Source organism: Macadamia integrifolia, unplaced genomic scaffold, assembly GCF_013358625.1.
Source record: "Macadamia integrifolia cultivar HAES 741 unplaced genomic scaffold, SCU_Mint_v3 scaffold_211A, whole genome shotgun sequence".
NCBI classification, from domain to species: Eukaryota; Viridiplantae; Streptophyta; class Magnoliopsida; order Proteales; family Proteaceae; genus Macadamia; species Macadamia integrifolia.
In genome coordinates this window covers 89,584-102,418 of record NW_024870644.1, presented here as the reverse complement: position 1 = coordinate 102,418, position 12,835 = coordinate 89,584, and the positions used below count along the sequence as shown (strand labels likewise).

Genomic DNA, 12,835 nt, shown 5'->3' with positions numbered 1-12,835 from the left:
CCCACCCAAAAAAAAAAAAAAAAAACTCCGCTTCCCCCAAGGCAGGATGCCCCCTTGGCTTGCACCTAGTGGTTTGTGGGCCCTTGTCTAGGATGAACTAGAAAAAAGGGAAAGCGAACTCTCCTATGCCAACACTCCCATGTGTATCTCTCTCATATCCCATGAAATGATATCTTTGCCCCTCATTTGGGGGAGGAGAGAGATAGACATAGGGAGTATTTGGTAGAGGCTGCATTCCCAATAGAGAACCACTACAAAAAAAAAAAAAAAAAAAAAAAAAAAGGAGCCTATCTAAATGACACTTCTATAGGTGTAATTAGAATTTGTAATCTATTTTTTGATTGGCCATGTTTTATTCTCAAAAATTCTTAAAGTCAAAGGTACATATGAGTTTTAAAAATAACATTATATCGTTATTAAAAGTTGTCATTTTAATTTTTTTTCCAAATTTTTTGTATATATATTTGAAATGGCACAATTTATCTTCACTGGAAAAAAATTATAAATGTTCCTCTGGTAGAGAAAACATTATATACTAGAAGGCAAAAACATAATATTGCATATTATTTGACACCTTTAGAAATACAGTTAAGAAAAACCTATTGAGTGTTGACTAGGACTAAATATGTATCTTTAAATGGGTCTTTGGGGGGTCTGGTTTGAACGGATTCCTAATTAGCTTTTTGGTTGTGAAACTGTGGGAAAACCCCTCTGAAAATCATCTCATCTTATTTTTAATAATCTATCAGAAAATCAGCATGCGACCAGTCATTTTCAGGTTTTAGCTTGTCAGTCCCAAATTTTAATCCTTCATCTCCAAGCAGCTCTTTTGTCTATGTCTATCCTCCTGCAACCAGATTAACAATCAAACGGTGGCCCTCCCTTCTTACCAGCTTCCAAAAACCCCACCTTGCTCATTTATTCCTCGGGTTCGCAATTCACATAAGTTGTAATTGTCCACCAAACACTGACAATGGTGTGGTCCTTAGTGGGGTTGGCTTTGGTGCCTGATCTTGGTTCTAGTGGGTTGGGTTAACTCCATCAGTTGGGCTTCAACCTGTACGTTATTTGATATATATATATATATTTTTTCAGTATTTGGTACGGTTGTAATATGATATAATAGACCAAGAGTAGATATCAAAATCACATCATATTGAGAAAATTATTATCTTTCAATATCGATAATGTATAATGTCAGTATAGTTTACAATTTTGATATGGTTTCTATTTGATATTTTTGTCCTTTTCTCTCTCTCTCTCTCTCTCTTTGGTAATTTGATATTTGATAAGAATGTCAACTGGTATGGTTTCTGTATTCGTTAAAGTTTGGTAATTTGATATGATTAATTTGGTACATATCGAATGGTTTTATCTTAAATATTAATATCATATTAAATAAAAAAAAATAGGGAAAATTACATCCCCTCCCCTGTAGTTTGTCGAAATTATGTGTGGATCCAAGGGTTTGAGCGATTTACACCGCCCTCCCCTGAAGTTGACGGTATGAGTATTCTGTTAATTTCAAACAACAAAAGACTTGAATACTCTTTTAGTAAAGAAAGTCTTGAGTTGAGAGGACCATTATACCCTTTTCAACTTGAATACTCATTAAAATAGAGATTGTTCACAAAAGAGAGAACCGTTGGGAAGGGTAAAGTTGGATACCTTTGCAAATCGCCCTCTGTGACCAAATCCAGGTGAAGAAGAAGCTTAGTCTCTGAATCAGTCTGAAAAACTCTGCCACCAAAGCAGAAATGGTCAATGGTGTTTAATGCTAATTCCAATCCAATTTGGATCTAAATTAGTCTGAAAGACCCAAAAAATTGACAAATCTATTTGAAAAATATTCCAAAGATTTTGATGTTTTTATCCAAAAATCCATTTTGAATCATCAAAAATCAGAATTGATAACCATCAATCCCAATTTGAATCGGGTAATTCCTAATCCGATTCATCGATTCTAGAAACTCTGCCAGTGACCCCCTACTGAGCTCAAGCCCTTTGAACCTTTTAAGGAACAGCACATCTAGGTGTTTTCTCCACCCTTCTCTCTCTCTCTCTACTTCTATCTCGATCGAAGTAAGAACAACAATCAACAAGCTGAATTAGTCGTTGCTTCCATTATGACACTTATCATTACCACATGTGGTTTATTGGCTTCTCTCACACCAAAGTCCAAACCATGAACCTAAGTGATCGAGTAGTGGTGAATCCTGTAATAACGACGCAATTGATGATTGATTAAACCATCAGAAGCAAAACCGTCTCTTCCTTTCCAAAATCAACTTATCACAGAGTTGGGACATTTCTAGGATAACAGGGAATCAGGGATTCAGGGAGAGAGCAGGACATCAGAGTGGAAACCCTAAAGCCTTTCCCACTTGCGAATGAAGAAAGTATCATCTCTGTCTCCATCGACTTATTAGGGTTTCTCGCATCTGGAAACCTTGATAACACATCACATCCTCACACAGATCACAACTGGTAGAGGACGATTTGCTGATTAGGGCTTGGAGAGCTTAAAGACGATGAGATTGAAAGAGGGTTTTCCTCTTTTCTTAATTCTAAGTGAAGGGTATTTCAGTCTCTTCATTTCGTTTTGGGGGTATTTTTGGTATAGAAAATGTGATCTCACCACATAATAGATTCAAATTCACGGTCACTAACGGATTGGACTCAAATGTAAGAATCTTTCATACTATGGGGGAGGAGGCATAAATTGCTCAAACCCTTGGACCCACACGTCATTTCAACAAACTACATGGGAGGGGATGTAAATTTCTCAAAAAAATTATTGTCACACCTTGTTCAATATAATTTCAGTATCGATGTATCAGATTGATATTTTTTATGGCACATTATCAAATTGACATCCTTATTTATGTGCCAAATTCCTTTCTCCAATCGGGGTATACACAACTTCATGCGTGTATGTGAGAGATTGAAAGTGAGTTTGAGTAGCAGGGACTTGGAGGGGATGCTATATTCCTCTTTATAAGCGTAGTCTGTATCTGTACCTTCATCTTGGTTAAAAAAGAAGAAAAAAATCTGTACCTTCATCTTGGTTCTAAAACCGTTGGATTAAAATGTTGGGCAAAAATGGCGTATATTTTACTGTGCTCTGAAAGTACTCTAACAAAACCCAACAGCCTGATTGTAAATCTGAAAGAACGAACTAATTCCGTACCAAGGAAGACTGGAAGAGTGGAGTGTGGGGAGTGGGGACTGAGTGAGGGGAAGAGTGTCTGGTCAAATGTAATCTCTGCAACTTCAACACTTCCCTGAGAATTTGTTTCTCTTTATTCTTTCGCTTTGTTTCTCTTTATTCTTTCGCTTTGTTTCAATCTTACTTTCCTTTTGTTTTATTTCAACATCATTGCAGTCTTTTTGAGATTCAGCTTAGTCAACACTAAACAATGAAAGATTTGCTTTTTCCCTTTTCTTGTTCTGAATCTGATCTACATTAAAAAGTGAGTTCTCGCAAAACCTCGACAGACCCATTATTGCCTCATCATCATTGGCATTTTGATTCAATACTGTACCCAGAGAAAAAAAGTTTCAGTTAGCCCTTCTGCTGAATTTGCTTTCAGTTTCTGTTTCCTTTACAATTTTTTCCCCCCATTCTTCTTCTTCCTTCTTCTAGTTCCATGTTCGTTTCATTGTTGAAGATGTAGCTCTTTGTACATTGTGTTTTTCTGTTCTTTCTTTACTCTGATTCTTATTTTTGGTTAGTGGTTGAGGTTACTCGATTTGGGTTTGTTTCAAAATTCAATTAATTTTCCTCACCTTTTTTTGGTAGTTATTTTTAGCTGGATTTCAAGTATATTTTCTGGTATTGTCTTGGTTAATACTGGTTTTTGGGTTTCATTGTGTCCTAGTTTATTGAAAATGTTTGGGTACATTCATGCTTTCCCATTTCAATTTGGATGGTTGCTGCAACTTGGAGTCTAAAAGCAAAAATTTCTATTTTTGGAGGGTTTTTGTTGTTGGGGAGGGGGAATGCAGTCCATTTGTTTGATTTTCTTCTTGTTGTTTGAACTTGTTCTTGGGAAATTGGACTCAGATGCTCTTTTGGAGTTGAAGAAAGGAATTGTGAAGGATCCTCGGGGGCGTGTTCTTAGTTCTTGGGATGGTAACTCTCTGGCATCCAATGGGTGCCCTCAAAACTGGTATGGGATTAGTTGTAGTGAGGGTCAAGTGACATCCATTACACTGAATGATCTGGGATTGATCGGAAATTTTAAGTTTTCTGCGCTTAGTGGTCTCAAAATGCTACAGAACATGACGATTTCGAACAACCAGTTCAGTGGGATTATCTTGGGAATTGGCTCTATTGGGTCGCTGGAAAGTTTGGATCTTTCACGCAATTCATTCCATGGGTCAGTTCCATTGGACTTGAAGAATTTGAAGAATTTACTTCTTCTTAATCTCTCCTCCAACAATTTAGGTGGCACAATTCCACCTAGTTTTGGAACTCTGGAGCAGTTAAAGCATCTAGATTTGCATTCCAATAGCTTTACTGGCGATATCAGTGATCTTATCATGCAGTTGCAGAATGTGGTGTATGTTGATCTCAGTAGCAATAAGTTCTCTGGTTCTCTTAATTTCGATCTTGGGAACTCCACTTTTGTTTCCACAGTTCAGTATTTAAACCTTAGCCACAATGCATTGGCTGGGGAGCTCTTTGCTCGTGATGGGATGCCTTATTTTGACCAATTGGAGGTGTTTGATGCAAGTTGTAATCAGCTTACTGGTCAGATCCCTTCCTTCAATTTTGTAGTTTCTCTTCTGATCCTGCGGCTTCACAACAACCAGTTCTCTGGGTCTCTGCCAGAAGCTTTACTTCAGGAAAGCTCGATGCTCCTTACTGAGCTTGATCTCAGCCTTAACCAGCTCAAAGGTGAGTTGGTTCTAATAGCTTCCATTTGTTATTTTATGAACTCTGATAAACAGTTCTCAGATGCATGAGGAACTAATGCCAACTACAGATAGTTTACAATCATAGTTGTTTTGCTTATCAGTAATGTGTAGATTTTGTTTACTTGGCCTCCCTTCACCCTAAAGTCTGTGAGGACTTGCCCTAGTTTCAAGGAAGTGGATACCAACTTGGCAAATGTGGTGAATTGCAACCTGTTTTAAACAAGCAGTCACTTCTCATCTGTTGAGAACCTTATTTTGGATGAGATTTTTTTTTAAATAAATAAAAGTCTTATTAATTGGAAAATCCAGATTGATTTCATGGATTAAGGATAGTAACTTTCTCACCCAAATTCCGTTTTTACAACAGAGCGCAGCATATTGGGACATCTCCAACTGAAATTTTCCCTCATCTATTTAATGAATTACAGAGTGGCAAATGCTTAGTAAGACAGACACACCACCTTGTTAAGATACTTATCAAAATACTCATCATTTTTTATGAGTACAAAGATTATCTTATCTGAAGGAACCTGTAGCTGTTGACTTGCTCAAATGATCGACATTGGTGTAACTGTCTCATACATGATTTTCATTAAAACGTAACAAAAACTTCCACATCTTTATCCTAGGTATGCCATACTTGATAAATAGATATTAAAAATGTATTTAATTTATCATTGCTAGCAGTTGATGTGTAAGAGGATTCTGTTTCCTTAATAGTTAATACTGTATAACGTTTTTCAAATGTTTTGCAACAATTATTAGAAAGTGTTGTTTGTTTTGATCTTTATGGAATAACTTAATCCAATGCTTTCTTTTGTTACTTTATTTCCATTTTAAAATTTTTCTCTAATTGGCAGGTCCACTGGGAAGTATCACCTCTGTAACTCTGAAGAATCTCAACCTCTCCTCAAATAAACTATCTGGCTCCTTGCCTGTAAACGTAGGGCACTGCGCCATCATAGATTTGAGTAATAATATGTTTTCGGGGAACTTGTCCAGAATTCAGACTTGGGGGAATTATGTGGAAGTTATTCATCTAAGTTCGAATGCATTGACAGGAATCCTTCCAAACAGAACTTCTCAGTTCTTGAGGCTGAACACTTTCAAGATATCCAACAACTCATTAGAGGGAGCTCTTCCACCTGTATTGGGGACATACCCAGAACTAAATGTGATTGACCTTAGTCTCAACCAGTTTAATGGGTCTCTTCTACCAGGCTTATTCAAATTGACTGATTTAAATCTTTCATGGAACAGCTTCACAGGTCCCATCCCACTTCAAGATATTGCTTCAATATATTCACCCCAAAATTTGAGCCTGGTGTCCCTTGATCTGTCAGATAACTCATTAAGCGGCATTTTGCCCCAAGAAATCAGTAAACTCCATAGTTTGCTCTATCTTGATTTATCTCACAACAACTTTGAGGGAAGCATCCCAGTTGATCTGCCGGATGTGCTTAAAGAATTCAATGTTTCTTACAACAATCTATCTGGTATTGTGCCTGACAACTTGATGAGGTTCCCTGATTCTTCATTCCATCCAGGAAACTCCTTACTTTTATTTTCAAACTCATCTTCCTCACCAGCGCATGTTCCTGAGATTCCTTTTCAGGGGAAGCATGCTTCCCATGCGAGACCTGCTATCAAAGCTGTTCTAATCGTAGGTTTGGTTAGTGGGGCTGCTGTGATAGCTCTCTTAGCATGCATAATTTACTATAGGTTCTGTACACATGAATGTGGAGGGAGGAGCAGTCCCAATAAAATTTTTGGAAGAAAAGATATCCCAGAGAGGGGATCTCCTGTTCATATCCATGGGCTTCATGAAAATGTAGATACAGCTCCAGCTTCTTTAAACTTTCCTCCAGATCATTTACTTTCTTCACAAAAGGGTTCTGTGCACGAGCATGGGAGCACATCAATTGGAGGAGCATCAGGACTAGGTGCTACTGAGGCGAAAGAGCAAGTGATGTCTCCTCCTTTATCTCTCTTCTCATCTTCATCCCCTTCTAAGGATCCACATCTGTCTGAGAATCCCATTGTTTTCAAGGTCTGTAATTCAGATAGATTGGCTGGAGATCTACATCTCTTCGACAGCTCACTTATGTTCAGCGCCGAAGAGCTTTCGCGTGCACCAGCAGAAATTATTGGTAAAAGTTGTCATGGCACGTCCTACAAAGCTACACTTGACAGTGGTCATGTATTGGTTGTGAAGTGGCTTAGGGATGGTATAGCAAAAGGCAAAAAGGAATTTGCAAGGGAAGCAAAGAAGTTGGGGTGTATAAGACATCCAAATATAGTTTCTTTGCGGGGTTACTACTGGGGCACAAAGGACCATGAGAAGCTGATTATATCAAATTACGTCAGTGCATCATGTTTGGCCATCTATCTTTATGGTAACATTTTCCTCTTTCTTTGATATTCCTTATTTCCGTTAAAGTCCATCCAGCTAAGAAATATATTTATTTCTTTGACAAACTGAAGGCATTTTAAAACCCGACTCAGAGATAGTCCTGAAAAGGGTTTTGGGGTCAAATTAAATGGCTTTTCTGTTGGGTTGAGTTGATGACATCCAAAATAAGAGCATATAGTGTGTGCATGTTGCATTTATGTTATTTATGAACATGAGTTCATAGTAATTCTTATTTATTCTTGCATGGAAATTTAACTATTGTAGTTAACCCAGGAACTGCTTATCTATTGTTTCTTTTTACTGATAAGGAGGGCCAAGTTTTCAAAAATTTGAAACAATTAGTAGTCACCATCATGTTAGGATAGATTTTCGAACTTTGAAAATGAGATTTTTTATTAAGGAACTGATTCATACTCCCTTTGACAAAGGTGTAGTTAACACTGCTATTAATCAAGAAGTCATACATCTTTTATTTATTGATTGACTTTTTCTTTTAATTCCACCTCAATCATATGCACCAATAGAACCAAACTGTTCAATTGCCTGTGTAGGATGGCTTGTGAAAATTTGGTGACAATTTGGATGGTTTTGTCCAGTTCTTAATACACTTCTGTCAAGAACAATACCAGCCTGATAGTGTGTGTTGGTTATGTTTAGACCGTGTGATGCAGTTCAAAAGAACAAAAAGGTCAGCAGAAAACCAGGCCATCAAACTGGACCAGGATGGCAAGGATGGGCTAATATGTTTTTGATTTTCCAACGGGTTATATGAGCCATGGGTTTAGTATTTTTGGGTTTACTATTTATGGGCCAATTCAATAAGCCTAGATATTAGGGATTTAATGCCTATATGGGATTAGTGTTAGTTTCTGTCTTAAGAAGTATTCTTAATTTTAGTGGAGTCTCTAGAAGGATGGATAGATGTCCTACATTCCAGCCTCTAGTTTCTATTTTATAATGTTATAAAATAGTTTCTATTTTGAATAAGTACTTAGGTTGTAAGGGATTCCTCCTTCCATGCATAGGGGATTTTCTATTTTGCTTATTTTCTTAAAGCTATAAATAAGGAGTAGGGGATCATACCCACACCAATGATTTGAACAATTTGTTAAGCTTATGCTTGCCGATTTTTGTGAGATTCAGAACTCCTAGTTCATATCCTTCAGCTTCTCTCGTCTATCTTCTATCTTCTTTTTCCTTCTAGTTTCTATTTCTATTCATCTTCTACGAATGTTGCGACCTGGGGGTCAAGCAATCAAAACAGCCTCTCGACATTCTCGGGGTAAGGCTGAGTAGTTCTCGCTACCCCGGACCTCGCACATGTGGGAGCCTTATGCACCAGGTACGCCCTTTTTTAGTTATTAATTTCATCCCACTTTCTATTTTATTATTTGTTATTTCTTCACTTTACATGATGTTTTTTGTTGCTTCTGACCTTATGTTTCTAAATTTAATCACGTTCTATTTTCATAACTTCTTAATATCTTTCAATCTAACCTTTGGATTCACTTCTAATTTTGGAAACCCATTCCACACACCTAGTAGGAAATTAGGAATTGTGGTCAGAGTTGCAACCGGATCTGATCTTCATTTGACAGGTTGCTAATATTTCTCTTTTGGAGGGTTATCGAGAGACCTACTGTTCTAGATATTTGTAGGCTATTGGTTCCCAGCTTTGGGTAATTAGATAGCCATTATTCAGTATCAGAGCTATGGAGGGACAACAGAGCCACTACTTTGACAGGACGATATCCAGGGTTGCTGAATTTTACTTCCAACTGAAGGATGATCATGCGAATCTGATTTGGCATCACTACAAAACTTGTGGACGAGTTTTTTTCTAAGATGGGGAATGTTGATGCAGTTCAGAAGGACATGAAGGCCAGAAGCAAACCAGGCCATCAAACTGGACCTAGAATGGATGAATATGTTTAATTTTTGAGTGTCGAATGGGGTTATTTGGCCATGGGCTTAGTTTTTTTGGGTTTACTATTGTAATGGGACAATTTTATAAGCCCAAATATTAGGGATAAGGCCTGTACGGGATTATTGTTAGTTTCTATTTTAATTAGTTGAATTCTTTATTTAGTACTGTTTCTACAAGGCAGGACAGATATCCTACATTCCAGCCTGTAGTTTTTATTTTTGTAATATTCTAAAACAGTTTATATTTTGAAGAAATACTTAGATTGTAAGGGATTACTCCTTCCAACTATTTTACTTATTTCCATGAGTTATAAATAAAGAGTAGGGGTCACACCCACTTCCAAGGACTTGAACAATTTGTTAAGCTTATGGTTGCTGATTTCTGTGAGATTCAGAATTCCTTTGCTGTGAGATACAGTGAAGCCCTTGGTGAGATGCCAAGGTAGCTTAGTCGGATGCGAAGTTGGACTAGTCAGATACTAGTCAAGGTCTACGTGGGAAACATAGTTTATATTCATCATCTCCTATCTATTTTACCTTCTAGTTTCTATTTCTATCCTTTCTTCTTATTTTGGTTACTAATTTTATTCCTACTCTCTATTTTGTTTATAGTTGCTATTTATTCACTTTAGTTGTTGTTTTCTTCTGTTTCTAACCTTATGTTTCTAATTCTTAGCCTTTTCCTATTTTCATAACCCCTTGATATCTATCTTTCAATCTAACTGTTAGATTCAACTCTAATTTTGGCAACCCATTCCCCACACCTAGCAGGACTTGCGATCAGATTTGCAACCAGATCTGATCATCCCTTGACCAGGTTGCTAATATTGCTCTTTTGGAGGGTTACCGACAGACCTGCTGTTCTAGATTTTTGTAGGCTATTGGTTCCCAGCTTTGGGAAATTAGATGGCCATTATTGCATGGCCTGCTTCAGCTACAAAACTATTATTGATGAGACTCATATTGTCAAGTGATGTAAATACTTGCTGGATAGAGCTCATCCTTTGATGGGCCATATTCAAGGGTCTCTTTGATCAAAATTAGACTAAATGGATAATTCTAGTTATCTGATGTCATATTCTTTTTTATGCTTAGAATAAAATATTAAATATAGAAGGCAAGCCAGTGGTTAGGGGTCAGATTTAAGATCATCCAATTCAGGTGAAGTGCTGAACTGATACCCCTGAATTACGGATCCATTCACACCTCTTTCATGTTTACAATCATCTAACTATATCTACATTAAATTTCCTTACTTTTTCAGTATGCTGACCATATGCTTTGTGTATTTCTTTATGCTGCTGTGATTCTTCCTTTAATATGATGTGTTCATTTTTCTCATGTTATTTCTTTTGTTTCAATATATGGTCCATGATCAATCCGAATTACAGACACTGTAATGTTGCTTGGATATTTCAATGCTCAACTCCATCTTAAGCTTTTGGTTATGATTTTCAAAGCTATGATGAAGATACTGGAGTCCTGAAACAGCTATTTTTGAAAATTAATTTATTGCATATTTGCATCCTGGAAATCTGGAAATTTACTAGTTTTAATTGCAAATTCTACAGTAAAAGTTTTTTGGGGAACTCTTCCCCATTCCCAGGTCTCTCCACTCTCAGACCATCTTCAGTTGCTCATTTTTAGTCAGTGAATGAGGGTTGGAAAAATTCATCTGGTGTCTTATGAGTTGTTAACCAATTTGTCTGGGAGGTAAAAGCCTAAGATTCCTCTAGAGTAGCAATAAATAGTTAAATTTATAAAACCATTATTAGATTGATCCAGATGTGTACATGAGCTGTAGACCTCTCTATGGACCTGCCCCATGTATTTCTAGTACATTCACATAGAGTGCAGTGTGGTGGATGAGTTATACTAGCACCTAATCAATTCCCCGTGTACTTTAGAAAAATCTGCAAAGAATGCAATGTGATAGATGATTGTGGTCATTCGACCTAACCAATTGTATTAGAACTAAAGTGCCGTATTGGGATGCATGTGATGGAATGCTCTACCCTCTTTGCTTAGGTGTCACATGTGCAGCACTTAGAAAATTCTCATTCCATGGTGAAACTCATTTTCTCATGCTAAAATGTTAAATGATTTTTTTCTTAATGCATGATGCATGGCCTAATTCTGAGCTTTCTGAGTTGTGCAGATAATGAGCCAAGAAAATTCCCACCCCTGTCCCTTGACCAACGTCTCAAGATTGCTACAGATGTGGCCCGCTGCCTCAACTATCTCCATAGTGAGAGAGCCATTCCTCATGGCAACCTAAAATCAACCAACATTTTATTGGAACCTCCTAGCCTGAACATACTCCTTACAGATTATAGTCTCCACCGCATAATGACTCCAGCTGGCACAGCTGAGCAGGTTCTAAATTCAGGTGCTCTTGGATACCGGCCGCCTGAATTTGCTAGCTCAAGTAAGCCATGCCCATCATTGAAGAGTGATGTCTATGCTTTTGGTGTAATTTTGTTGGAGCTCCTAACTGGAAAAAGTGCTGGAGAGATAATATCAGGGCATCGAGGGGTGGTTGATCTGACAGACTGGGTGAGATTATTGGCATCAGAAAACCGCTCAGCTGAGTGTTTTGACAAGCTGATTGCTAGCACCAGTAGTGTCAAAGGCCTGGCAAGAGTTTTGGATGACATGCTACAAGTGGCTCTAAAGTGTATTCTTTCAGCCTCTGAAAGACCAAATACGAAAATGGTACTAGAAGAACTCTCCTCTATAGTGTTGTAGAAAGCCCAGTTACAGGCCTCTTGGGAATCTGCATGCAGCAATCACTGAACATAAGTCCTAGTGGTAGTTCTTGATACTAACACCATTGATTGGTTCTTCCTTTTTTTCTCTGTATCTTTCCCCCTTTGATTGAGTTGGTCTAACCTTCCTTATCAATTGATCTTGAGAATAATGTATTTAGGATTTGCCTTTTGTAACACCCATGCCAAGGAAATTGAGGTCCTCAGATGGGTTTTATGTGTTCTTCTTCCTGAGTGGGTGTTGTATGACTTGTTAGGGATAACTAGTGGATTGGCATTGTATTCTGTCGTGAGGTTCTTTTTTATGTACATTTTATGCAATTTTGTTGTAGATGTTCCTTTTTCTTGTCATTTTGTGATTCCATGTAGATGGTGTGACATTTTTTATCACTAGCTACACATGCTTCCATATGAGCCACTGATATTACATATTCAGGTTATAAATTGCATTAAGTACCATATTTTTTTTTTTTGGGTGAAACTACCATAGCTTTTAGAACAGACTAAAGTTTGGGAAGAAGATAAAAAAGTGTCGGCTGTCTTCTTGATGTATCAGTACAAATCAACCACAGGCTTATAATGTTAGACTATAATAAGGTACCGGCTGTCTACCTGACATACCATATAGATCGGTCAAGTCAAAACGTGTTATATGTACTACGTCCGTCACCAAGACAATCCATCACCCAATCTACTTTTATGAAAGAAAGAGAGACAATGAATTCTTAAAAGCCCCGCGAAGCACAAAAGTAACTCGAAGACACAACTCCACATTGAAAACTATGTATTCAACACAGAACTATTG

The 12,835-nt window shown here is 37.5% G+C and overlaps 1 protein-coding gene across 1 annotated transcript; it reads left to right on the top strand.

Annotated features, from left to right (window-relative positions):
• Positions 1 to 3,175: 3,175 nt before the first annotated feature.
• LOC122071346 (probable inactive receptor kinase At5g10020) lies at positions 3,176 to 12,381 on the top strand. The gene is made up of 3 exons (XM_042635683.1): positions 3,176 to 4,903; positions 5,784 to 7,319; positions 11,421 to 12,381. Exons 1-3 carry the CDS (start codon positions 4,003 to 4,005, stop codon positions 12,008 to 12,010), a joined length of 3,027 nt encoding a protein of 1,008 aa, XP_042491617.1. The 5' UTR covers positions 3,176 to 4,002; the 3' UTR covers positions 12,011 to 12,381.
• Positions 12,382 to 12,835: the final 454 nt, after the last annotated feature.